General features: G+C 42.5%; 1 protein-coding gene across 1 annotated transcript in view; it reads left to right on the top strand.

Moving 5' to 3' along the window:
• The first annotated feature begins 1,427 nt into the window (after positions 1–1,427).
• CAPN6 (calpain 6) overlaps positions 1,428–26,266 on the top strand; it is a 62,841-nt gene continuing 38,002 nt past the window's right edge. The window contains 3 exon segments of the mRNA XM_041118915.1: positions 1,428–1,446; positions 3,552–3,633; positions 4,466–4,640. Coding sequence (XP_040974849.1) covers positions 4,476–4,640 — 165 coding nt within the window. The 5' untranslated portion in view covers positions 1,428–1,446; positions 3,552–3,633; positions 4,466–4,475.

Below are 26,266 nucleotides of genomic sequence, written 5' to 3'. Positions count from 1 at the left end.
CAGCTGTGGCCTTAAATACTGGCTAGAAATGCACTTTGCCCTTTTAGTCCTGGTGCTGTGGATGGAAATTCTTTTGAGTCCTGCAACTGAAACAGAAAAGCAGGGTGCGTGATAAAACTTATGTGTTACAGTGCGCCAAGCCTCTTGAAGAGGAGTTTCATCTCGAACAGAGGGTTTACTGCAGCTGCTTGGCCGTGTTTGCCTTTGGGACTGAAAGTGCTGGTTTTCGTTAAGGCAAACCCAGCTCTGTGCCGTCCCTGCGCCCCTCCTGCAGGGACGGGAGTGGGAGGGATGCTTTTGCATGCAAGCTAGCTTGCTGCTGAGGGGTGCCGTTGGCTTAACAGCTGCAATAATTTCTCTCTCTGACTTTTTACGCTGTGTGTCACTTAGTTACACAGAGTAACAAAAATGGGCTAAGACGACATGACTTTTGTTAGTTTTTGTGTGCTTATTGCATGAATTTAATGGTAGCGAGGGTGTAATTTTCCCTCACACGCCTGTCTGGACAGTTAGTCAGTCTTGTTTGTTGTGGATCTTCTGTGCAGCAGCTGGGGAAGAGAAAGTTTAAGACAGGAAAATGTGAGTGTAAAGCAATACTATTGGGTGGTGGAAATAATACGTGAAGCTCATCTTAATGCTCTTGTGAAGAACTGGATTTCAAGTGAATGTCCCTTTAATTTAAGGCTGCTAAAAACGCCAGGAGCTGGTATTTGCCACTGTGTTGAATGTGATTTAGCCATATTCTTGCTGGCTCCGACAGGGGGAAGCATCTCTGAGTATTAACTGTAAGTAAAAATGAAATGCTTCTGTTGCCAGGCTGAGGAGGGGACTCTGCGATTAGAGCCTGATTGAAGAGGGGACCTGCACTGGCTTGTCTTCACTGTTCTGCTGAAATCCTTTTTCCAATCAAAATAGGAATCTCACTTGAAAAAGGGAGGGTCAGAGAAAAACTTTAAAGCTCAGTGGTTGAAAGCCGAGAGATGTGGGACCTCCTGTACTCCTGCTGATACCAAGGGGGATTGCCATGGTGCTGTAGAAACCTTGGGGTCTGCTGTGGAGCTGTTGTGCTGCCCAGAGAGGTGAAGTGCTGGGGAGCTCAGCTCAGAGGCTGGAAAAGATAAAAAGCAAACCTGTGATTGTATATGGTCAGGGAAATAAACCAGAAATATAAGAATGGCTGACCTGTAGAGCTGTTTGGGGTTTTTTCCCCCTTCCTCTCTCTTCCCTCCCTCCCCTAGAGTGGTCCCTTTCTCTCTACAGAACAGCAGAGGGTCTCCGAACTGTGGTACAGTATTTTTAGGACCGTGCGTGTTAGCCCCCGTTACACTGTGCACAGCTTGCTCTGTATGACGTGACAGCGCAGGGAGCCCTGGAAAGAGCAGCTGCCAGCCGTGCTTGGTGTTTCCTCGGCGCAGCTGTACGTTATGAGTGTCAGCCGAACCAGAGGTAAATTTGCTGGGTGCAGAGCAGGGGAAGCTGTGCTACTGTGTACTGTGAACTTCAGAAAGGAGGAGGGAGTGCTGTTCTTGGTTTGGGAGCTTCGACGTTCAACTGAGGATCAAAAACAGGGAGCTGCTTCGGAAATAAACCTTGGAGTGGGAGCCAGGTGCCTGCTGTCCGCCTCAGCCAGGTTAGGCCATGTCCTGGTAGGTGAACACCCCGGGAGAGGAAGGGCTCAGCTGCGGTCCTCCATCCTCAGTGCTCAAACCACTAGGCTGTTGTATAGAAACTGCATTTACATTCTTTACCGTGGACTTCCCAACAAGAAAAAGAGAATTCTGTTGTGTTTCAAAAGGGTGGAGTTGGGTTCCCATGAAAGTGGGTTCCTACTAGTTCACCAGATGGTGATGGGACTTCAGTTCAGCTGCAGAGCTCAGTGTCTCCTGGGTGGATGGAAAGCAGCTAGCAGCCAGGCTGGGCTGTCCTGGGAGCCCAAGTCCCTTTCTAAGCCACGGACTCAGTCTTTTGCTCAGGATGGCACAGGGAGCCTGGAGAGGGGCAGGTTAACAGCCTGGCAGGAGAAGCTTCCTCCTTGTTAGCATCCCCCTTGTCGAGCACTGCCCTGTGGAGCCCAGGGTGGGGTAGGTAGCAGCTGGATTTCATGTGCTGTGCTTTATGACCACATTCTGCACATTGCTACGAGACTGGCTGTTGTGTAATGCGGTGTTAATCCTGGAAGGACTCGCGTTCCAGTCCGGCAGATAGAAGGGGAGAAAGGGTGGGGGAATGAGGTCATTAAAGACCTATCTCTATGAATTAGGTGGTGACAGCTGGAAACCTTATCACCCAGGGGCTATTTTAAAAACAAGCCTATCTTGCAAATAGGCTTGGTTTAGAATGTTAGTTAGCTCGTGGGGAATTTTTAATAAGCAAGAATGCCAGTTATCATGAAATAATCTATATCCCACCCAAATTAGCCAAACTATTTAATTTTTTTTTTTTTTTTTTTTGTCCCTGAGCTATCTTTGTATAATTGACAAGTTGTTCTGCACTTGAATTTGAAGAACTGGTTTGTGGGGGGAAGCAAGTCTATTTGCCTTGTCTTGGGAGGCCAGCTGCCAAGTGACATACCTTGTGACTTTCTTTTTGAGGGAGATAATTAACAAGAAAATAGCCCTTAAGAAAAAGGAAATTGCTAAAAATGGCATAGTATCAGTGAGCCATTTTGGTTTTGAACAGTTCATTTAAGTGTATTTTTGTTTTGTTGAAGCTGGATAACACAGTCACTAACGGGCTCCATAGCCCAGTTCTAGAAGGGGGTACCTTGGCCTGGCTGGAGGCATAGGAGTTTTTCCATCAATTCCAGCAGCATCAGGATTTGACTCAAAGTCATTACAGTCCTGACGTATGAAAAATTTGTTGCTGGATTTTTGCCCTGAGAAAGGATGGAGAATGAGCTGGCATTTGAAGATTTGGCTGGTTGAAATATCAAGAATAAACTGGTTCTTTGTCCTATCACTTTGCCATGTAAGATTCTGCTGGCAGAAATCAGGTGGTACTTACACTTATGGGTAGGTTACTGAGTGTGGTTAGGAGGCTTTGGAATGGGTGTAAAAGTGACAACAAGGTAGAAGAGCACTCCTGAATACTCTCCTCATACTGATAAGTAAGTGAAGGCATTAGAGCAGCATTTCTCATCTTTGAAGGACCGTTTAATTTATTTTGGGGCAGGGGGGAGATGAGTGAGGGGGGAGAGAAAGAGAGGGAGGTGTTAAAACCATCCCCAGACTGTTTTGGCTACAGTAGCTTTTACTTACAAAAACAAAGACCATGATGAATTTGACATTTCCAAGTGTTCCTCATTACTCTCATGTATTTTTCCCGTTGTGCTCACTTGCACTAAACCTAGCTTGGTTTAGTTTTCTGCAAATTTGTGGAATCTCATGCAATTCATGCTGCAAGTGGCTCAAGGAGCATGAGCTGAGATCACTGCAACAGGACACAGCAAGCAGGCTACTAGGACAATGTGATGGCATGCTCCATTGCATGCATGTTGTTTAATCCTTATGATCAGAAATCAGGACAACCTGCATTTGTCTTTATTTCTGTAGATAACTCAAGGAAAGGGAGATACATCTCTAACGCGTGGCGGAAAGGAAGAGGAGAGGAATTGACACACAGGAGCATTCCAGAGTAAGTTCAGATACTCTCTCCACTCCCTCTCTTGAAATAGAGGCAGCATCCCTCACGTCCCCCAGACTTCAAACTGTCCTGAATGATTTCTGTAGTTGACTTCTGATTTATAGAATGTTTTTAAGCAATTTGTTTGAGCTCTGTGGCTGTGACTGTAAACTTGCCAGGTTAGATGGTTGAGATTCTGGAAACTAAGGCCTGAGAGCAAGTTGTTTGGGGGTTTTGTTGCTGTTGTGAGTTTGTTTTTCTTTTAAATTCACACCAATTGTTTGCAAATATTTGCTGCTTCTGGGAATGCAGTTCCCTGAAATATAACATAAAGTTCAAAGACAATAATACCAGCCAAAGTATTGTCACTTAAATTAAGATTGAGGACTGTGGAAATCTCTTTTTGGTTTTCTTTAGGCATAAGAGTTGCAGTAGATAATTAGAGCTTTAGTGGACAGAAGAAGAATGTAGGACAGAAAGATGGTCCAGCCCTTCACACATGGTACAGACTGAGAGCTAAGCCCCACTCTGTTACCTTTCTAATCAATTAGACAAAGTTAAATGCTGGTTTTGTGCCTGGTCTGGACTCTCTAATGTCTTCCTTGATAAGAGTTCTGTTCAGCCAAAAATACCATCCTAATATATAAGATCTTCTTGGGTTTTATGGCTTTCTAGTCTACTACTTAACATAATCTAATCATCTGGGTTTTTTTTAACAGAAATCAGTAATTAATCTTGTTTAGAACAAGTTATATGCTCTGTTGTTAAAGACCAATGAGTGGTATCATCTGTGGAATTTAAAGACCCTTCATAATTTGCATAAGCCAATATTTATCTTATCTAGACAGAAAGATATGTCTTCATCAGTGCAACTCTTCAGAGATCAGAAGTACCACGAGCTGAAAGGGCAATGCATCCAGCAGAGACGGCTCTTCGAAGATCCCGAGTTTCCAGCCTCGGATGAGTCCCTTTTCTATCAATCAGCACCACCAAGGAAAGTTGAATGGAAGCGCCCAAAGGTAATTGTGCTCTCCTTCTGAGGAGGTGCTGTTTGTATTGTTCCACTCCTACTGTCTTCTCTGTGCTAAAACACAGTTACGTGAGTATATTCTCCCTCCCTTTTTCCATTCATTTTCTGTCACTGTGTGGTTCAGACAGTAGCCCCTCCGCGTCACACTGCTGTCTGAAATGAAAGTCATGCCTTACTGTAAAAAGACAAAACCTGAAGTGTTCTGTGCAGCATAATCATGCTTTTTACTGTTGATGGGTCTCTAATAAGAAGCAGCAGTACGAGGTGACTCCAGCCATAGTGATGTTTAAATCAGCCCTCTATTTAGTTAAGAATACCACTAATTAATTAAGAATACCAGTAATAGATCAGTCAATAGAGGAGTATATTCTGCAAATAAATTCTTCATTTCCTAGGTCAATCTGTGGATATGTACCTGTCTAGGTTGCTGTGTTGACAGAAGCATTTCAGCAAGGTGTTGAGATTCTTAATTGAAGTTTCTCTTCAATACCTGTCACTTCTGAGGGCCTGGTGTGTATGCACAGTGAGTGCAATATAAAATCTGAGAAAAACTATAGAAAATTAGATTTTATTAACTGAATAGGTAGCATCTTCCTGCCCGGAATACTGGAAACAACTCAAATAATAATGTAGGATTATTTTTCATTATTATAGCTCTCTGCGTGTTTTTCAGAGTAACTTGTGCCTTATTAAAATGTATGAGGAAGGGAAATCTCACAGTAGCAAGGGGAAGTTTCTCCAATCTCAGATAGCTGGCTAGTTCATTTATATGTATAAACAAATGATTTGTAATTTTCCCTGGAGAAGAGAGTAGGAAAGAGAAGAATGACAGTCTGCTCAGCAAGGGGTCTATCTGAGGCAGCAAACAGCAAGGCACCATTGGTGGAGTTGTCTTGTTACACTACAAAAATGCTTGGGTATTTCTAACTGCCACCAATGGAATGAATTGAGAGCCCTCATTATCAGCACATACCCACTTTCTGGTCAAAGCAAATGGATATATTTCAGTTCCACGGGGAACTCACTTGCGCTTCCAGAATCAGTTGGTTTGCTCCCTACATAGTGCCAAAAATAAGAGGAAACCATGTGTGTATAGTTGGCTGCTAGGTTACCTTTTATATTAACTATACTGGAACCACAAACCTGGCTACATATGGGTCTTAAGAGCTTTGAATGACTTCTACAGGATGCTCACAAGCTACTCCCAGGGAATACTCAACTACACAGATGTATAGCTGATGTGGAGGACAGAAGGTGAGTTCCCAAGAGGTGCCTAAGCAAACCTTTGCTCTGTAGTGAACTTGATACCCTCTTCCTCGGCTGTATTTCAGAGAGGTTCCGGTGAAATCTTAGCAGCAAGTTTTACCCAGAGGGAATGGAGAGTTTTCCTTTATTGATTGATATCATCTCGGGTCTCTGCATGGATATGCTGAAGTTACTGTGGATTTTGCCTTTGACTTCTATAAAAGCTCGATTACACACCAGTGATTTCATATTCAAAATGAACAGCTATTGTGTGTACACAACCAATAATGCTTATGTCTATTTGCCACTTTTACTAGCATCTTAACAGGAAAACAAACATCATTTGCTTCTAATTGTGACTAATGTACAAGACATTTCAAATTGTTAATATTACTTATATTTCGGGTGTGTTAATTGGTTTGCTCTGAGGTTTTATGCTTCACATAGCTTGTATTTATAAAGTAGTTCACAGCCATAAGCTGTGAAGAACACAAAATCATTCCCAACTTTGACAATGTGGCTTTCCGTCAGAGAGTGTAATCTGTTCTCATACTCTGACAAGTGTAATGAAGAGCACAGTGGAAGCCTCTAGCCAGATGCATGCAGTGTTTTTACCCTTAAGCGTGATGAATTTGTCCTTTACTTCACCCATGTCCACTTTTGGGATTAGGGTTAATTTTCTGGAAGCACAAACTTATGTGTCTTTTCTTAGAAAATATGATGCCAATGACAATGTAATATACTCCATATGCAGCTGGTACTGTTACCTGTCCTCTGTGACAGGGGATAAGAGATGAGGCTGACCACGGCTGTGCTGTATTTGCCAGGATGGCATTGGACTGTTTGGGTTTTTCTTTTTTTTTCCTGGTGGTGTTCATTTCTCACAGCAGCTTCAATACTGAAATTTTAGTGAGCAGAACAAGGGTTGCTTTCCTGCTTCTCATTTTAGTTTTCCAAGTAAGACATGAGACTGAAGAACGGGGAGAATGAATTTGGAAAAAAAAGTAGGCATTCCAAAGTCTTTGGGTTTATTTTTATTTCTGTAGTGCTTTCCTGTTTATTGGAGTTTTTCATCCCCTCCTAGAAGGGGAAATACCATGCAACCAGTCACAGAGAGGTCAGGGAAAGCCTTTGTTCGTCCTAAGAGATGTGAAGCAAGAGCTAGACCGTAGACAAGAATGCCATTTTAGGCCATTCTTTTGTGTGTGTGTTCATTCAAGGTGGTGATCAGTGGTACGAAGTCTAGTTGAAGGCCAGTAACTAGCATTGTACCCCAAGGGTCAATACTGAGTCTAATCCTGTTCAACATTTTCATTAATGATCTGGATGCTGATGTAGGGGCATTGGACTAGATGACCTCTAAAGGTCCTTTTCTGTGAGTCTCTGTGCTATTCTGAAGCTGTGCCTTCCTTGCTCTCCTTCCTTGGTCCATGATAGAGCAGCTCTCAGGGCACATGTGGGGCTACTCCTACAGATTTGTGGAGAATAGCTAGAGTATCCCAGTCTTGCCCTTCTTGGGTGGGAAAGGGAGTTGATGCCTAGGAGGTGGTGGAAGCTTTTTTTGTTCTCATGGTGAGCCTGCTAGAACACTTGAGGGAGAGGGGCTTGTCTCTGTGCAGCAGAGCAGAAGTGAGGATCTACTTCCCAATGTTTGTTCATGGGTTATCTCGTCTCTGTCATATGGAACTATGTTGTACTGTTAGTTAACTGGCTGAATGCTTAATTGCCCTTTTGGAGTGATGGGCTTTCCAGAGTGTTTCTTTTTTTGGAGAGGGAAATGGCCTTGCAATATGAGCATAAGGCAAAGGCCAGAACCGTCATCTACTGAGAGATTCTGAGCAGGCCACTTAGTCATCTTGCCTCACCAACTCAGCCAGAAACTACAGCTGTGTCTCCCCCAGCCACCCCCAGATGTTTGTACAGCATCTTGAATGTGAAGGAACTAAATGGTGATATCCTGTTTCCTGTCCTCCTGCCATCCACATAGGCAGTGGATAGCCTGTCCAGATGCTGGTACTTGTATACTAGTACGGGCAAGCAGCTTTTTGCTTTAGAAAGCCTGTGTAGCTGTCTGAGCAGCTGGGGAGTGCTGCCCAGCACACACAGAGCTGGGGGATGCCGCTGTAGTTGCTGTTGCTGATGCTAGTGTCCAAACAAGTACATTTGGAATCTGTGAATCTACAGCTTTTATGAGGAGAGGCGAAAGTCGGTATTTTAGTTTCAGCTCACAAACATGCTCGTGCTTTGTTCAGTTGCCCTAAATGGTTGGTGGTGGCCAGACAGAGCAAATGCTTAGGAAGAGTATCTGTATAGTCAAAAGGGGTTTATTCTGCTCTAATGGAAAAAAGAGTATAAGTGAGAGAGAGAAAAGAGGAGGCAGGGTAGAGGGTTTCTTCCACTTTGTTTTTGTCCTTGGATCTGCACCTGCAATGTTAAATATGTTCTGTTTGCTCATTCCAGTCAGACTTACAGCGATAGGTCATTAACAATCTGACATTAATTACTTGTTTTGTACTTTTAAAGTCTCTTCGGGAAAGAGAACAAAGACAGGGTAGTGTTACTTCTGTGGCACCCCAGTATTAAGAAACTGGCAAACATAAAAGGCACTGTGTAATTACCGTGCAGTCTCCCTAGGATGGCATGACTTTCCAAGGAGAAATGTTGTTACGGAAAGATCATCCAACAAATAAGAGCGCTGTGGACTGCTTATGTGCAATACTGGGTCTTGGTTTCTTTGGGTGCAGTGTGGCATGGTATGCAGTTGGTAGGCCAGGCTAGTGGGTTCTGACTACACAGGAACTTAGGTGCGTGTTTGCCGATAATGCTGTATTTCAGTGCTGGGTAGTAAATGAACTCAAAAGGTCTGACCTCACCTGGGATATCTGATATTGCTGGCTGAAACATGGAATTGCCAAGCTGTAGCACTCTGAAATTCTGTATTTTATTCTAAGTAGGAAAAAGAAAAGTCTGAATGTGCCAGATTTGCCTTAAAATGAGCTTGGACCTTATTTTACTTTGTTTCTATATCACCTTCCTTTGTGACACTCTCCACACCAGTGATGGGGTTATGAAAAGTAAAAATAGTATAAAAACGCCAAATTGTTTTTCACTTCCGTGGAAAAAAATCTGGAAATGCTTGACTGGATTTCATAGAAAAAATCGTCTTTGTCAGAGTGACATTTTCTGACAGAGTTGTTGACAGATGACACTGGTGTCAGACTGCTGGCTGTGATTTCCCTGGCAGCCAGTGTCTCACCCCCTGCCCTTCCCTGTAGCCCCAGGGGAGGGGAGGGCAAGTCCCTGCCAGCCCTTTGGTTGCTCAGCCCGAGGCAGTTTAGGGGCACTTCGGGCAGGACTCGCCTTGCCCAAAGGTTAGGTGCTCATAATGGATGTCTGATGCGGGGCAGTCACCACCAGCTCCAATTTCAGGCAGTGGAGAGGAATTGATGTATTTAGGGCACGATTCAACTGATATACCTGAGATGTTGGCTTCAGGCTGAGATGAGTCATACCCCACAAGTGCCTGGTCTCTGCTGACCAGAAGTTCAGAGGGTGAATGCACGTGTTGTTGCCAACAACATGAATCCTTTGCTGGTGTTTCAGAATGTTGGGCTCTGCTAATATCTCAGTTCCTCTGTCCACCTGTAAAATAACAACTGAGCTGCGAATGACCATTTCAAAGGTGCAGCACCTTCCAGAGCCCTTCAGCGTGCAGGAAGCCTCCTTGCTGTATTGTGTCTTTATGAAGTACAGCTTATTCCCTCCTTTGCCCGTGACACCACACAGAGAGGTGCTCCCACTGCTTCTGTCCTGCTCCAGGCTGCCACTGAGGGATAGTGGGCTCAGTGTATCCCCCACCTTGCTATTGCAGCACCTGCCCTTGAACCCCTTGCATCTCATGAGAATCGAGGTATGTCCTTCCCTCTTCTGTTTGCTCCACACCATTGCAGAGGGACAGTGTCTCTGCCTGTTGTGGGAGAAGTCATGCAGGGGCTGATCAGGGCTGTCGTCAAACAGAAGGGCTCAGTCTGTGAGCAAGGATTTATAAACGGCTGATTTTGCACTGCCATTTTCAAGAAGCCCTTTTAGAACCTAAAGCAGAGCTGAGGGATTCTCCTTTTTCGAACTAGGCCCCCACCATTTAGATCAAAAGCAGTAATATAAGACAGAAAACACCTGAAATTTTCTGTGGAGAAAACGTGCTGGTTTGTTAGAAAAAGAGGAAGAAAATTCCCCCCCACGGGTGGACAGTTTTTCTGCCCATTGATATTAGCATCAAAGCCCATCCTGCTTTTTTCCTGTGATTTCCCTGGAGTTTCCATCCCCTCTGCCAGGCTGAAGTGGGGTTGGGGACAGCTGTGTCCTGCCAAGAGGTAGGAGAAGCCTCTTGCCCCCCTGCTATCTCTGCTGGCCCTGGGATGTCCTCGGCCACCTGTCCTGGTTAACCCCTTACTGAATGCAAACACTGCCTCTGTGTGGTGCTCCTGGCCAGCATCGGCTTTTAGCAGCAAGCAGCTCTAGTGAAAATACCCGTGAACGACAGTCACCCTGCTGAAAGGATATTTTGTCTGTTATTTTTAACTAAACCTCGGGTTTGTCTCAATTTTTTCACTGAGCACTGACCTTGCAGAAAGTATGAAATCCCAAGGACATCTTTGTCAGCATTAAACAAATAGCAGTGATCCCCCAGCCAGGGCAGACATCCATGTGGGGAAAGAGGAGATAAGCTTGCTTCAGAGACAAGCAATGTTCTTTAGTTATTCATAAAGGAAAATAATAGTCTGATCCTACAGAATGAGAGTCTTATGATGTGCTTTTCTGGTTTCCCTGCTTGACCCTCTGTTTTATAAGCCCTGTTTTTGCTTTCGTCTGCATCTTCTCTTTATGAAAGCGGTATGATTGTACCCTTATGTTCCAGAAAGACAGAGCTGGTTCTTTTTCAGTAAGACAGCATAGAAAGACACTGTGTGACAGGGTACTGCTGAACTGCTTCCCAAGAAACCCCTCTTGTGTCCCAGGCCACAGGAGGGACTGCTGCTGTGTTTGATTAAATCCCCATTAACTCACTGGTGCCAAACATCAGATATCTGACTGAAAGTGGAGAATTGCATACTCATGGCCCACTGCTTTCCCCATGTTCCTAGAAACACTGCATGCCATGGGCCTGATTCTCTACTCTCACCAATTTTCCAATGCTTTCAGGGGTGGTTATCACCATGCAAGTGAAAAGGATCAGGAAATAAGGTGCTATGTTCTGGAATCATACAGTGATGGGAATAAACAGAACAAGTGTCTCCCCAGTTCCCAAATTGGGGACTGTGGGATGAGCAGGTTGGTGACTTATCCAGGGCAGTGTGAGGGACTGAGGTGCCAGAGAACTCAAGAGCTCTGACTTCTGCGTCTGCACGTGTTTCTTGAAGGTGGCGCCATCTTTTGTTTGCTTCTAACTGGTGGAAAATGATCAGTTGTCTCAGGAGCTACAACATCTTCATATTTGCAAGTGCTGACTGAACCTTGGAAACCTCCCTGCCTCTATACCTGTCTTAGAAGATTTTGCCCTCCTTTGGAAGGCAGGGGAGGCTTGGGGCATGCCTGCGTGGGCACTTAGTCTGGGTTAGCTTTACATATTTTGCATTAATATTCTTTATTCCACTATGTTCTTAGTGACAGGACTTGTGGTCACAGTAAGCAGTCCTCCAAAATGTTTAACAGCATCCCAGTCCCCATAAATTTGGTGGAATGAGTGTCATGAAAGACTTGGCTGTCAGGTATAAGCACGCCTGGGTTAAGTGCCCCTCAGAGATAACACATGGCTTCATCATTTGATTTCTCTTTCTCTTCTGTAACTGCATTGCTGCAGTCTAACCCTACTTTCCAGTTTGACTGTGAACAAGACCCAAGACATCTGCTTATGTTTGGGACTACGTGTCAGAGTCCAGTAATGCATGCAGAAGAGGCACTGGAGAGGGAGGTATCCTGGTACTGCGTCTGGATTTGAGCAGTTGCCTGACAGTGCACTGCAAGAACAATTTTGGGGCATGGAGCAGAGTGACAGCCTGTTACACCCTGGGATATCTGCCAGGATGGGTCCTGGGGATAATCCAGAGCTGGAGGAGAGTGGAGATTAAAGGGGAATACCATTAACTGGCATGACGAAGTGATGTGAACTCTTAGCAGTACAGTATAGTTATATTGCTGCCTTCTGTGTGACAAACTGATTTGACTGTAACAGCCCCTGTGAACAGTGGCACTTCTCTGGTTTGCCAGATTCCCTCCCCACATCCCCAGCTCCCTTTTGGAGTGTAGCTCTTGATTTAATGATCACTTTTTCACATCTGAACATGCTTTTTTCTCCCTTCAGCCTCTTCTTTCCAGTTAAAAATATGGGGCAATGCCAGTGCTCTTTCTTAATCATAATAGAGGTCCCTCCCCACCCCCACTCCTCACCCCTCAAGCTTTGCAGGATCTGATTATTGTTCTTCTGTGACAATATGATTTATTCTGCAAAGGTTGCTGACAGGTCCTGAAACAGCTGAAGTTTTGGGGTTTGTTTCCCTGTCTATGCCCAGAATTGTCCATGTTTCTCTATTGTTAGTGGTTATTGACTCTTGTTGAAGTGCAGATGAACACAAAGCCCTGTGTGCTGTGACATTTGTGTTTGTACTTGAAATACTGGCACATGTGGGATGTGCCTGAATCTGAGAGGTGAGGAAATGTGTTTCAAAGTGTGGTGATGAGCATTTGCTGAGTTTTGAGGGAGCTCGTGAATCCTTTTATGTGCCTCAAACATATGGAGGCACTGATGGGAATACAAAGGTGGTTTCAGGTTGCAGTTTGTGTGAGCCACGCACCAGTGTCTTGCAGCTTGCTCATTTGTTGTGCTTCTCTGGAACGTGTTTGTAGGAGAAAAGGATTGTGAAAAACTCAGCCTTGCACTAACATGAAATAAATCTTAACTGGCTGCTTTTTCCTTTTGTGTCTGTCATCCTAGATCATAACATCATGGATATTGTCCTCCACAGACAGACCAAGTGAGTCTGAAGTACCAGCTGTAACCTTCAGTGGGTGACTTTTGGACATTGCATTCCATTACTGGTGCTCTATGGGGCTCCTAGAGGATTATAGGACTTCCTAGATTACACTATTTATCATTTTAACAGACACTTTTGCATGCAGTCATTAGCTGTGATTACACATGAGAGCAGTAACAGGGAGGCTATTTGCCATTATTCCGAATAGTTTTACTTGCCATTAAAAGCAGATTTAGCTTTTGATTTTGAGCTCTAGCTTGTTCTAAGCTATGGAAAAGATTAAGTCAGATGTTTCTTTGCTAAACATGCATGCGTGCATATATAAAGGGAAGGGTTGGAGGGCACCTTGATTTTTACAGAGGAGCATAAGCCCTGCAGACTGAAAAGAGGTATAAAAGGTCATACGCAAAATAGGCTCTGACCTAAGTTTAAACCTTTCACCTTAAAGAAATAGGAAAGAAATTAAGAGCTAAACTCTGGGAAGCACTCTGCCCTGGAAGATAATTGGAGAGCTGATGGGAAGGTTTCTGTATACATTAATCATGTTTTCTAGGTTAAAATCGTGGAGATGGAGAGAAGACCGTGTAGTCCTCTAGATATGATGCAACCTTGGGTTAGTATGGAGGGGGTGGGTGAGGGGAAAACAACAGGTAGATGGAAAACCACCAGAAGAAAACTATTTTTAAATGATGGTAAATGATCTTTTCTTTCTTCATTAGCTATGTACATAATGAACTGTGTACCCCATAACCTCCTGCAAATGAAGTCTAGCACTGCTGAACGTTTGATTTGATAAAGTGTTACAGCATCCTTGGTGCTCGATTATACTGAGCTTGGCTGCAGCCATCTGTCATTCCCATGCAGGTGTTGATCTGCAGAGAAGTAGCTGCTTGCCAAAGGCTGGCTGCTGTAGCCCCTGGATTGGAAGTAAGAACAGGCTGCTCCTGGGGAGGAAGGCGTTAAATCCATCCCAGCTGTGGGAGCTCAGATGTTGGCACAGCTCCCAAAGATGCATGTGGCAACACAAAAGCATGCTCTTCACACGCGTTGCCCTAGCAACTGCACATTAAAATGGTGGGGATTGGCAGTCGGATCCGCAGAAGATGATGCAGTTGCAATTAAGTCGAATTGTCTTCAGGTTGTTAGATTTAATTTTGAGCTAGGGGGGAAGGGGTGAAGGTGAACATTAGTGATATTAACAATGAACTGCCACCCATTTGAGATCCTGGTGTAGGCAGGTCTCCATCGTATGGTGTGTTTCTTTAAGGGTAAAATCAGTGCTGGCACTTGGCCTCGGAACCTTGCTTTTTTATTGGAGAGACTAAAAAATCTCCCTCAAGAGCTTTATTTGTTTAGTGAGGGTAGATTTAGTGGAGTTGGCAATCTTCCGTATATCTTGGCTATCGCTGTTCTTGCATCTTGGTGATCCACAGATTGGAACAGTAGGGTTTACAAAGGCCCCCATGGAACTGGGCTATTCGAAGGAGGCCTCCAAAAGTGGAGGGCAAGGTCTTTCAAATCTAGGTCAAACCAAGTCTTATCCTTAACTGTATGGCTGTAATTCTGGATCAGCTGCAGTCAGAATCTGCTTTCTTGCTGTCTTATTTGGTGAAATCAGTTGATTTGGATCATTTTCACCAGCAGTGGGAAATGTAATGTTCAAATGGGGTGGTTGCCACATGGTTTTGCCCTGGAGTGCTGAGACAGAGGTGGCCAACTATGATTTGGTGCATGAGAGGTACATGTGAATCCACTGAAATTCAAAACATTATAAAGCACTTAGCAGTACCCTGGCATGTCTTCAGTATATTGACACTAATGTTTCCCATGCTTTTAAAGCCCAGCAACACTTAATCAAAGGCAAGAACACTTAACCAACCAATCATTGCTTAAAATGGCTTATGCAACTGGTTTTATTCACTATCAGTTACAAGGTCCTGATCTTGTCTCTAATTACACTTTAGAAACAGTTTTCAAGCCAACTGAATGTTCATGACAAGTCTAGGTAGTAAAGCCTCTCTTTATGGGACCTAAGTGATGTGAATGACTGGGTGAATGTGTGGTGCTAAAAACGTAAGAGAAATAGCATCAGGAAGTACTGTCTTGGATGTTTTTTCTGCTCCTGGAAAAAGCATAAATACTAAACCATCTGTCTGCATTTTGAAGGGGATATTGAAATCTAAATGTTACAGAAATATTAAGGATGGGGGTGGATCAAGCTTTTAGCATTTGGTTTAGATATTAATCATTTCATCTACTGATTTGTACCTGAAGAGAATTTCAGTTTATGGATATGAGAAGAATATTTGTGTGCTAAAGTACAGGTACTTTGTGCACACAAGATTCGGTGAAATGCTGTGAAGGTTATGTTGATGTGCTTCTGTGTATGCACTCTTCCGTATGTGAGCAAATCACATTTAGGTTGGTTGGCTTGGAGACTGAATACATGCAGTTGTAATGGTGGTTTCTGTTCTGATATGGAATGAAAAGGGACCTGTTGAAATTTTTCAAGGAAGAAAAAATGTGAGCACAAGCAGACAAGCAACTCTCTGCATTTCACCATAGCCCAGTGTTTTAAAATGTTGCATGAGATCTTATGGACCAGATCTTCCTTTTGTTGCTTCTCATGCTTTTCACCAGCAAATTAAGCATTCACAGGAATTGCCTTGGTGCCTAGAATATTGGTTATTATGGGGTGGGAATATCTGGAATTTATGGCCATGAATAATGTGGATGACAGAAACTTTACTGCTGGAAATAATAGAAAAATAATTTAAAAAAACCCCTGCTCTGAATTGGGTACCTCTCTTGTTCCCACCACAAGAAATTTTTATCAAATTATGTTAACTAGCTCTAACTTTAAATATGAGGTATTGGGGTGAGTTGATGACTTTGAAAAATAGGCTCTCTAAGTGATCAGACATTGGCAGCTTCAAATTTAACTGTTCTTGATATAATTTATTTTCATATTTAGTGTATTTTTAAAGAAGCTATTTAAATAAAATACCTGAAGGCTTGTATAATTATGTTGTAGAATAATATGGACTGTCTCTTGCATGAATGAAGAAAAAAGTGAGTTATTACTTTATAATTCAGTTTCCTGTCCTCTTATATTGTCAATGATAACAGTGATAAACCTAAATAACAGTGCTAATAACTTAAATACATGGATTATGGACTGATCTACAGAGATCAAAAAGGTAACTGGAATCCATTGGAACTGGAGTGCTTGTTCTAGCAACCAGGAACATAAGTTCTCATATAGAGGATCATAATAGAAGAATATTGTCATTATTACTGCTACCCTAATATGATTCTGTAATCGTTTTAATATTAATAATAGTCCTGGCTGTTCCAAGTAATTTGACTTTTTGAGGAGCAAAGGCTCCTTGAAAAAAAGGAGAGGGGGGTGGTTGGGCGGGGGGGAATATTCAGTTGAAGCAATTTTCTTTTTTTTTTTTTTTTTTTTTTTTTTTTTAATGTTGCAACTTTACCCCAGATACACTAATAAAAATGAAATGTTTCTTGAAGTTTTTTCTTGGAGGCAAGGAAACATTTTCCAGCTATAAAGGGACTTCCCTTGCTGATCTTCTAAGGTACTTGGAACAGCATGTTCTGATGGTGTCCGGCCAAGTAATTCCCTGAAAACATTGTGGGCTTTGTTTTGTTTCTTTCTTTCTCCCATTATTATTTTCTCCTACAGTTTTGAGGTGGTTTTTTTTTTCACTAACATGTTCTGAAAAGAAAATGACTTCTTCCTTTACAAGGGAACACACTTTCACGTGTTCCTCCCTGCCCTGTCTGCTCTCTATCACTGCTTCTCTGTCTTCCTCCTTGTATGACATTTCTTTGCTCATATTATTTGCACAAAGGAAGCAAACTGTCCAGGCAAATCACCCAAACTGCTGTTGTTTGTGCTGTTGTGGCTGATGATCTAGACATTCTGAGAAGAGTCATGCTGGGCTTTTCCAGCCCCTTTCTTCTAGTCTCTGTGCTTCAGGACCTATTTTTAGGACTTGATCAGCATAATTGCCTTGCACAATAAATAGGTCTGATGTGGTGAGGGTACCGGAGCATGCGTGTGTGTGTGTTTGTGTGTGTTTCTAGCTCTTCTTATGGTGATTTGCTTTGTGTTTGAGGGTAAGGAGTGCTTCCCTGAGGAGGAAGGAGGTAACAGTCCAAATGAGTGTCATCCTTTTCAGGCAGAAGCGTGCTCAGACTGGGTGTTCATGACTTGCATCAAGATGCAGTTGCTTCTGTATCTGGATGTACTGTGTCCTGCTGCCTCGGAAATTGGGCAGATGGAGCTGGTAGCCAAAGTGAGTTAAGAGCAGAAGGAAAGACCAGAACCAGTGTGAGACCCTTTAGCAGCACCATGGCAGATGAAGGTAGTGAGCTACATGCAGTTGTTTCATACCGTCCATTGCCCTTACTTGGCCGAGAAATGGCAAAGGTGGGTTTTTTTGGGAGACTGTGCTTGTGTGTTTCACAACTGGGAGAAGGTTTTTGTCGCAGCTGGCTAGGAAAGAAAGAAACAAACAGGAGCATTTTTGTTACATTAGCCATGTAAAACATGGTTGACAGCTCACGACATCTGAAAGCAGCCTGGGGAAACAGGGAGACTCCAAAGGAGGAACCGAAGAGCATACAATTTAGTCTCCGGTGTTTAAGATTATTATTCATCTGTTCTTGTTAGCTAACCTCTTAAGGATTCAACTCCTGTAGAGCAAAGGGAAGGGCCTTTATTGCCAGAGTAGAAGAGACAGCTTCCACAAGATATCCCTCCTCAAGCACTTGAGGGCACATTATGTTGATCACAGTAAAAGGGGAGTAGCCTGGATGGGAGACCATCGTGGGTTGAACTGCCCAGGCCGTGGCCACTGTGTCATGTTCAACATGACACTGATTCTTTCACAGTGGCTGTGACATGCTCTGCTGCAAGTCCTGCCTCATCTTTCAAGAGATGCTCTAGTTGGAGTTTGTCAGAGGTTTGGGTTGAAAAATGTGTGTTGACTTTGTCTGCAGATTTGGTCTGTTATTATTCTAAAGTAACCTCTGTCACCAATACATCAAAGTAATAATTAACAGGCTTGTCTCTGGAAGTTTGCTGTGCATTGGACCCTGCAAGAATTCTGTTAATAGCAAATATTTTGTATTTGATTGCATTTTGCTAGAGAGAGAATTTTAAAGGTGAAGCAATATACACTTCATAGACAACTATAAATTTCACCAATATAAACCCCCAGCAACCTGAAATCTTGGCTCACTTGCAATAGCATTTCCACATGTGACAACACCAACCCAGTTTCTAATATAAATATGAAGCCTGTATGACAGGCTGTGGGTGCCAGAGTCACTATGCACTAAGAAGTTTTGTGTCTGGTCCCAATGACTGTTAATAACTGCAAGTGCTTCACACTCACAGATTGCCACCCAGAGCAGGCAGGCATAGACATACATACGTACACGGATGTACGTACATGGACATCTGCAGCGGTGCAGTAGGAAGAAGGATGAAGCAGTGCTTTGGACTTGCATTGTCACACCAGGGCAAATCTGAGGCATTTTGAAGGCAGACAGAGACCCAGAATCTTGTGCTATAAAATTTCAGTGGTGTTAGCTTTATAAGGGGGATTAAAATTTTTTTTTTCTCATTGAGGTGAGTCAGTTTTTGCATGTGCTAAGAGTAGTGATGGTGAAATAGTAATATTCCAGATGGACAGTACAGCCATCTGCTTTTCTAGAAGATGTATCCAAGAAGCATGGAGAAGTTATTGGACAGAGCAATCATCAAATGCAAAGGGCTGTTGCAGATGTGTTGTTAAGTGCTTTCTTTCCCAATTGTTTTGTTCCTTTAGTGAGGAAGTGAGCAGAGCTGTGTGCGGTGCCCTGAGGACTCCTTTCACATAGCCAAACAAACAAGTAGGGATCTCTTAACTCCCTTAATCCATTCCGGCAGTTATTGCTGGCAGTGGCCGGGATTCAAGTTTCGGAGCGGTATGTACAGCTGTGTGACCCTCGTCCATGTCCCATTTTCCTAGACCAGAATCTGCAGTTCAAATCAAGGCTGAGGTGTTCAGTGTGCTATGGGTCAGCCATGCTCTAAATAAGAAGCCTCCCAAACTTCATAGTATTTCATTTAGATGGGCTCCGATTCTGTGTTTGAGAAGGTTCATCAGAAGTAGGAACAGGAACTCTGCTTTGTTCTAGGTTTTTGTGTTTCTCTTCACCTTTCTGCACCAGACTGGTGACGCCTGACTCTGGGAGCATGCTTAGCCCTGAAGAGACCTTGATTGTGCTTCTGGGTGTTAAGCAATTTGAAAAATGAAAACATGGGAGAACCTAGTGCTCCAGAACTTGGGAGAGGAGGTCCTCACTTTTTTTGAGATGGGTGATTAATTTAAGAAGTGCTATTGGGACTGAAACAGATACTGTTTTATTCTCCTAAGGATGTTATTTTAGAAAGCATCCTTTTGTAAACAATAGGAATTTATGAACTTGGTTTAATTCACTCTCATTCCTGTCAGTGATATAAAGTGGTGCACCCCAATATGAATAACATGGTTTTGGGGGTGAAACCCTGGCCCCTTTCAAAGCCTTGGGTTTTTCACTGTGGTCTGGGTTATCACCTTGCCTTTCCCCCAATCGGCTGATTATGGGAGGCATCGTGAAAACACTGGCATGTTTCCATCTTGGTTTCTGACTGGACAAACCATTCCTCCCAGAATATTTTGTCCTTAATGTTTTCATTGGGGGAAGTTGTGACATGTGTTTTCTGGAATTGCCAAAATGTTCCCAGAATAGAGCTGTTGCTTGCGCCTTATTTTAATAATTCCGTAATTTTATTTTTATTTTGCCTGGAAAATCTTGTTAAGATGGAGCTTACCCGGAAGAAGAGGTGGGAAAGGAGCTATAAAGCCTTAGGCCATCAGCAAATACCCCATGTCTAACCTCTCCATTACAGTCTGGTGACTGAGTGGACCCTGTATGACATGAACTTGATGGCTCAATCCTGCTTCTGGTGTCACTTCAGAAAATTCTTTGTTCTTAGTTGTGCCCTTCTGTGTTGGCTGTGTCATGGCAGGAAGAAAAAAACACAGTGGCACCTTGCCAGCATCCCTGCCCTCCCTCCTCCAGAAAGCTTGCTAAAGAGCTGGGAATTCAGTTGATATCCTAATACACAGCTGCATCCTTCCTCCCCCTTGTCTCGCAGGTACCAGGGCAGTGTGAGGCATGGGTTCCCCTTTTTTGTGGCGATATCCTTAGATACACTCACCCTTCAATGAGTGTTGCATTTATTTAAATATGATGGAGAGGCAGTGTTTTGAAAGCGGCATCTTTCTCAACAGTATTATTCACCCAAGTCTTCCAGCGATATAATTATGAGCAAACATTTGTAAATGACATGCATGCTTGCCAAGCAGACAGCTCTCCAGATGCCAGTATTTTGTTATCTTCTCTCTTGGCAGTTTTTCCAGTTTATATTTCCCTCCTTCAGATTGGATGGATGTTTTCTTATGTTGTTGCAGTTTTTTCCTCTAAAGAAAAAAATGCTAAACGACCTCAATGTCACTTTTAGAACACAAACAGTACAATTCCAAGGTTCTGAATGTTTCTTTAAAGTTTAAAATGTCAGGTTTTATTTAATTGGTTCAATCATCATTAGGTGAAAATTGGTTTCTCAGAGAGTCAGCTTCTATTTGTCCTGAGGCAATGTGATGATGGTGAGAATGACATGGTAAAATTTATTTTGAGCCTGTAAAACAAAAAGCCTGAGGATCACGTCCTCAGCTAGCGTTAAGTCTTCTTACAGTAATTGTTAGTTCATTGATTTAGTCTTCCTAGAATTAAATGTCTGGCTTCTCTGAAGGAAAAATTATAGCCCAAACATGCCAGTTGCAAAGGAAATTAAGGTGCTGTTCTGTCAACAGTCTTCCCCAAGAGTGGAAGGCATCCACATCCAAAAAATGCTTTGTATGTTAAGAGCTTTATGCTTTTCTCATTTTATTTCCCCATTTAAAAGGGTATTGAGGATGAGTAAAGTCCTGGAATTTGAGGTTTTGTAAGCCATTATATATTAGAATTGCAAAATCATTTGTTTGAATTTCATGCTGTTTCCCTGTGATTTAAATGCATGCTTCCTTCAAGATTAATTCTATTTAAAAATTAAATAAAAATGTATGTTTTCCTGGCTAAAAAGAAGCTTTTAAAAATCCTTCACAGCTGAAAGAACCTTTTAGAACTGCTGTCTTGCCTGTATGTGGCATTGTTTCTAACTTAGTCGTAAAGGCTAAAACATTTTGAATTTGCATCTTTTCAAGTTTGCAGGAAATAAAATGTTCTTTCTTGGGAAAATACACTGTCTTTGTTAAGAGTGAATGTTATGTTCTGGTTTTTATGCACTGAACTTTGGTCAGTGTTGCAGGTGTCAGAAGCCATCTTGACCTACTTGTGCATCAGGAAATGGAATCTCTGTTCCTGGAGATACTCAAAAGCCATTTGGGCATTGTCCTGGGCATTGTCCTGGTGACCTTACCTGAGCAGGGGGGTTGGACAAGGTGACTTGCAGAGGTCCCTTCCAACCTCAACCATTCTGTGATCAGGGAGAGGACAGTTGGGTCATGGGTGATTTCAGTGCAGAGTCTAATGAGCGTGCAGTCAGTATGGGGTCTGGGACTCCCTTGTTCGGTTGGATAATGAATGTCCATGTGGTCCTCTTATTTTCATCTCAGTTTTCTCATGTTGAGGCCAATTGGTCTCGTGTGTGCAGTCATCCACGTGCATATATTTATATAATACATGTATATACGTACATCTATGCATGCTGTTTGAGTTGGGAAGGCAGGCACTACTTCTTCACTTCTCAAATGCAGAATACCTTCAGCCTCTTTAGAGGTTCACAAAATCCTCAAAAATTCACTCTCTAACTCCCATGTCTATCTGTTTCATCAGAAATAATGAAACATACAGCTTTATGCAGGTGCTTATTTCATTGGCTGCAACATTTTGGGTGGAAAACTGGCCCTGGAAAAGAGCAGAACTGGCCTCATTAACTAAAAAGGCCTTCAGGACTGGGCCTGTCTAATAAGGAGTGTCTATGCTGTATAAAGCACATTGAGGTCTGAGTTTTGGCTGGAGACAGCACTTTCTAGTCTGATACAGAGAATAAATAATCAAAATTTTTTTTTTTTTCCTAAGACTGTATCAAACCTTCAATCCTGTGACGGTGAGCAAAAAGTTAAATCTCATTTAGCAATGATCCAGCTGTGGGCTGAGCTTTGGTCTGCAAGTTTAGAGTTTTATTGCTGCTTCAGCTTTACCACAGGTACAAGCACTTGTGGGACTGATGAACAACATGAATGCATGGCTTTGCACTCCCTTGGTCACTGGGATAACCCTATAGACAATTGGATCAATTTGCAAAGACTTTGTGCAGAGCTCCTCTTGCTGTAGTTTTTGTGCATGATCACTGTTGTCTGTTTTCTTCTCCCTTCAGGTAAGGGGAATTTAAGACTTGGACATCTAATTTTCCTCCCTAAATGGAGATGTGAATGCAGTACCTCATCCTCTGGCCTCTCCTCCCTCCTCTTTCACTCACTGACTCTGCTCTCCACAAATGAAAGTTCTCACAAACAATAGTTGTCTAAAAACTGCTTTCACATTTGGGCACATGATCTAACTGGTAAAACAGCTAATATCTGGACTATAAGAGGAGTAACTCAAATTTAATCCAAATATTTCAGATGTAATCCAATCATGACATTTCTCATCCCTGGTCTTAAGTGGGCTTTTTCTGTTCCTAAAAGCATGATGAATCTCTCATGAACAGAACCAAAGCAGTATCTGTCAATGGATTGAGGGGCCTTGCACCTCTGCTTGTATAAAGCATCATCCCCTTGGTTTAGCTAAAGTGATGATGATTTACAGCTGAGAATCTGGCCTGCATCTCTACATTTGAATGGAGTGAAAACTATAGACACTAAGGGGGATAGTGTGCTTGGAAGAGACAGGGACACCATGCTAAGTTAATTCTGCAGACATTCCAAAATCTGCAACGAATTAAAAATAAAAATCCCCTCTAATGAACATAATGGCTGCGCTGTAAATACTTAAATTGTAAGACAAGAAAAAAGCAACATTGGCAAACCTCAGCATTATTAGAAACAGGCCCTTCTCCTTGCCTTTTGAGAGTTAAGATATGTTTCCTTAGGTTTTCCACTAACTTTACTTTGACTGTTAGACTCTGATTGAATAAAATAATTAATGTGATTGATAGTGTTAGGGTGGGGTTAAAAGGTGACTCATTATTTTCTCTTGGAAGTGGTCTGTGCGTTAGCACTAGCAGAGAGGTTACTGGAGACACAAATGAGCCAGAATGATTTCAGCGTCCCTGATGGGGTTTAGAGTTCCAGCTGGCTGAGATGGCTTTCCTGGTACATCATAAAGAAATTAAACCTGGCAGGAGAGAAGCAGTGCTGGAACTGGAGTGGTTCTCCAGCACTTAGAGGTGGAGTGCTGTGCTCTAAGACTAGCTGGAATTTGATGTCTAGTCAAGTTCATGTTTGAGTTATCAACACCTCTCAAACTTCTCTTTCTGGGAGACAAGCAGGCTGTTTCTCACAACAAAAGACCTTGGGAGGTTTCTGTCTTCTCAGATGATGGGAGGCTTGAAGTTCTCACAACAATTCCTAAATGTTCATGGAGAATCTCCATCTTTAAAGGAGATTTTACGGTGCTTTGAACACACTGTAATAGGAACTGGAGGTCTGGATCCCTTCTGTTTTACCAGAATGTAACTTCAAATCCATAACTGCAAATCAATCAGCTTATGCTCTCTGGAAAAGTGTTGTGAGGCTGGCCACTGTGAATATTCCTATGGCTGGTAGTAGTCATTGCAAAAGATAAGTGGGACCTCATTGGGATTGCCAGGATTTCTGAACTGGTAAATCAGGAGGGTAATTTCTCAGTGATGGCACTGACTCATCTGTTGGCCATCACTGACCTTTATTCAATTCCTACTAACTTGGTGATTTTCTAAATAGATCTACAGAGCCTGTTTTTTCTTATGTATGTATATGATCCTCTTCTTGAAGATGAGGAATCCCATGTGATCCTTAATGAACTACCATCCATTCTGATACGCACCCTGATCTTTGTACTAACTTTATTTGAACTGATGAAGATGCAGGTCTGTTAGCAGTGAATTTTGTGATAAAATGATTCTGGGTCTTCTGTTTGCTGTATTGGCTTTCTCTGTTTTCTGACAGTTGAATGACATCTTTATCTTAGGCTGGCATCAGGCAGATGTAATGTTAGTGTTTAACAAAGGAATTTGTCTGAAATGAAGTAATGAATTCAAATCAGTATATATATATCACATTGGGAAAACCAAAAATAAGCTTGATAAATGCAGTGAAAGTGCTATGTAAAGAAACAGCATGATATAAATAAGAAAAAAAGTCTCTCATTACATCTTTCCAAGCAAGAGGTCTCTTAAGCATCTAAACAATTTAAACACAGAGATTAAACTGACTGCGCTTTGAGTGGGATAAAATCAGGACCAAGTAAATATTCTGACTATACCCTGGCGGGCTGACTCATCCCAAGGAACCAAAGGCTTTTGTCAATGTATCTGTCTGACTGAATCTGCTCTAATCTTTGTTTTGGGTTAAAACAGAAGAAAATCCTGGATCATGATAGGGAAAACCTTGACAGTGATCGTGAGGTTGGAGTCACTTGCATTTGACATCAAAGTAGGTAGAGGTACCTCCCAGACTGAACAACGCAGGAGGAAAGGGTATCTCCAGCCTTGACGTTAAGTAGCCAAGTAATTTTGGTCATATTTAGGGGATGCCCTGTGACCTGAAAGACTGACTAGTGTTGATGGAGAAAATTGAGCAGTTAGCAAATTGCCATCATGCTCTTTGTTCCTTTTGGCTTTTTTTTTCCTCGCAGAGGAAGCAGAATTATAGTTACATTGACTCCAAGTCTGTGTCTGTCTGTTCCCTTCTTCCTCCAACAATGCTTTACTATTGACTGGTTTCAACCCAGTTTAGTAAATGAGTAGATGTCTTGGTGAAACTACATGAGCCATGAAAACAGGCAATTGAGTGGGAGCAGGATACCCTGGGAAAAGGCTTATCCTTTATTAGATATCAGAGTGCCCACAAGAGAAGGAGACACCAGAAAGCAAGCTTCCTAAACAGATCTGTGAGATGTGGAAGTGGATTTCTTATTGATTCCTTCTGAAACGTGTTAAGTTGATACCAGAATGTGGGGAAGAAAAGCAAATGTGAGAACGCAATGAAAGAGGCAGAACTGTAAAGCAGGGTGTGTGGTTAAAGTGTGAATTAAAGTGAATTCGTGGACACAGTGGCAATACTGGACATCTTTTGGCATCAGGAGCTGCAGAGATGGCATATTAGTCACACAATTACCCTTAAAAAGTTTACCCGTTAGCACCTAATACGGTTCCTTAAATTTCTAAAACTTCCTGAAGTTTTGACATAATTAGAAGGAAAGGGGCTTATCCAAAAATGTTTTATTAATTTCAGTCCTCTAACAGTGATCTATCCTTGGCAAAATAAGAGCTAACCTACACAGAGGGAAAAGTATGTGCTTGATTGCCTGGCAGGTATGACAACTGTGACTTTGCTTAAGTATCTTACTTTGGAAGTCATTGCTGTGAGTTTTTCAGTTTCATCACTCAAAACTGAAGAAACTTATGTGCTGATAACTTTATTGCTAAATGAACATCTTTCCAAGATAAGATTTTAAAAGATGTTATAGAAATAGAAGCTGCTGTTTATTTTCAAAATGTGTAAATAGAATTCTTTCTGGTAGTTTCTGTGAATTTATGAGAGATGATCTGCTGATTTGGCTAAGTCATAAAAGTGCTTTTAGTATTCAGAAGTAAAACAAATGCTGCTGTGTCATTTTTAATGCAAAATTTTTTATAGCTCTGAATTCGAACTCTTAGGCAAGCAGTGAGATTCCTTAAAATGGGAAGGTGGTTGGTTGTTCAGACTGTCAAACAGGCATTGCATATTTTGGGTTCTCTTTGTCTACTGGTCTATCAGCTTTGCTTCTTAGCAGCATTTTCTGTATTACTCCCTTTGGCTGCAATTGGCAACATTGGTGACCTTTCTGACTGCTCTGATGGGTGCTGGTGTTTATGCTCACTTCATAACTATTTGCTGCCCTGACATTTGCTAGCACCTGGACAGCACTAGATGCTGGTATCACTCTCCTGGCTGCAGCTCACACCCAGTCTGGGCAATGAATGGAAGGAGTGACCTATACCAGAAGGCTCAAGGAATAGCCTGATGGGAAGGCTTTC

This window comes from Aquila chrysaetos, chromosome 21 (assembly GCF_900496995.4).
Source record: "Aquila chrysaetos chrysaetos chromosome 21, bAquChr1.4, whole genome shotgun sequence".
In the NCBI taxonomy this organism is placed as follows: Eukaryota; Metazoa; Chordata; class Aves; order Accipitriformes; family Accipitridae; genus Aquila; species Aquila chrysaetos.
This window is presented reverse-complemented; position numbering and strand designations above follow the sequence as displayed.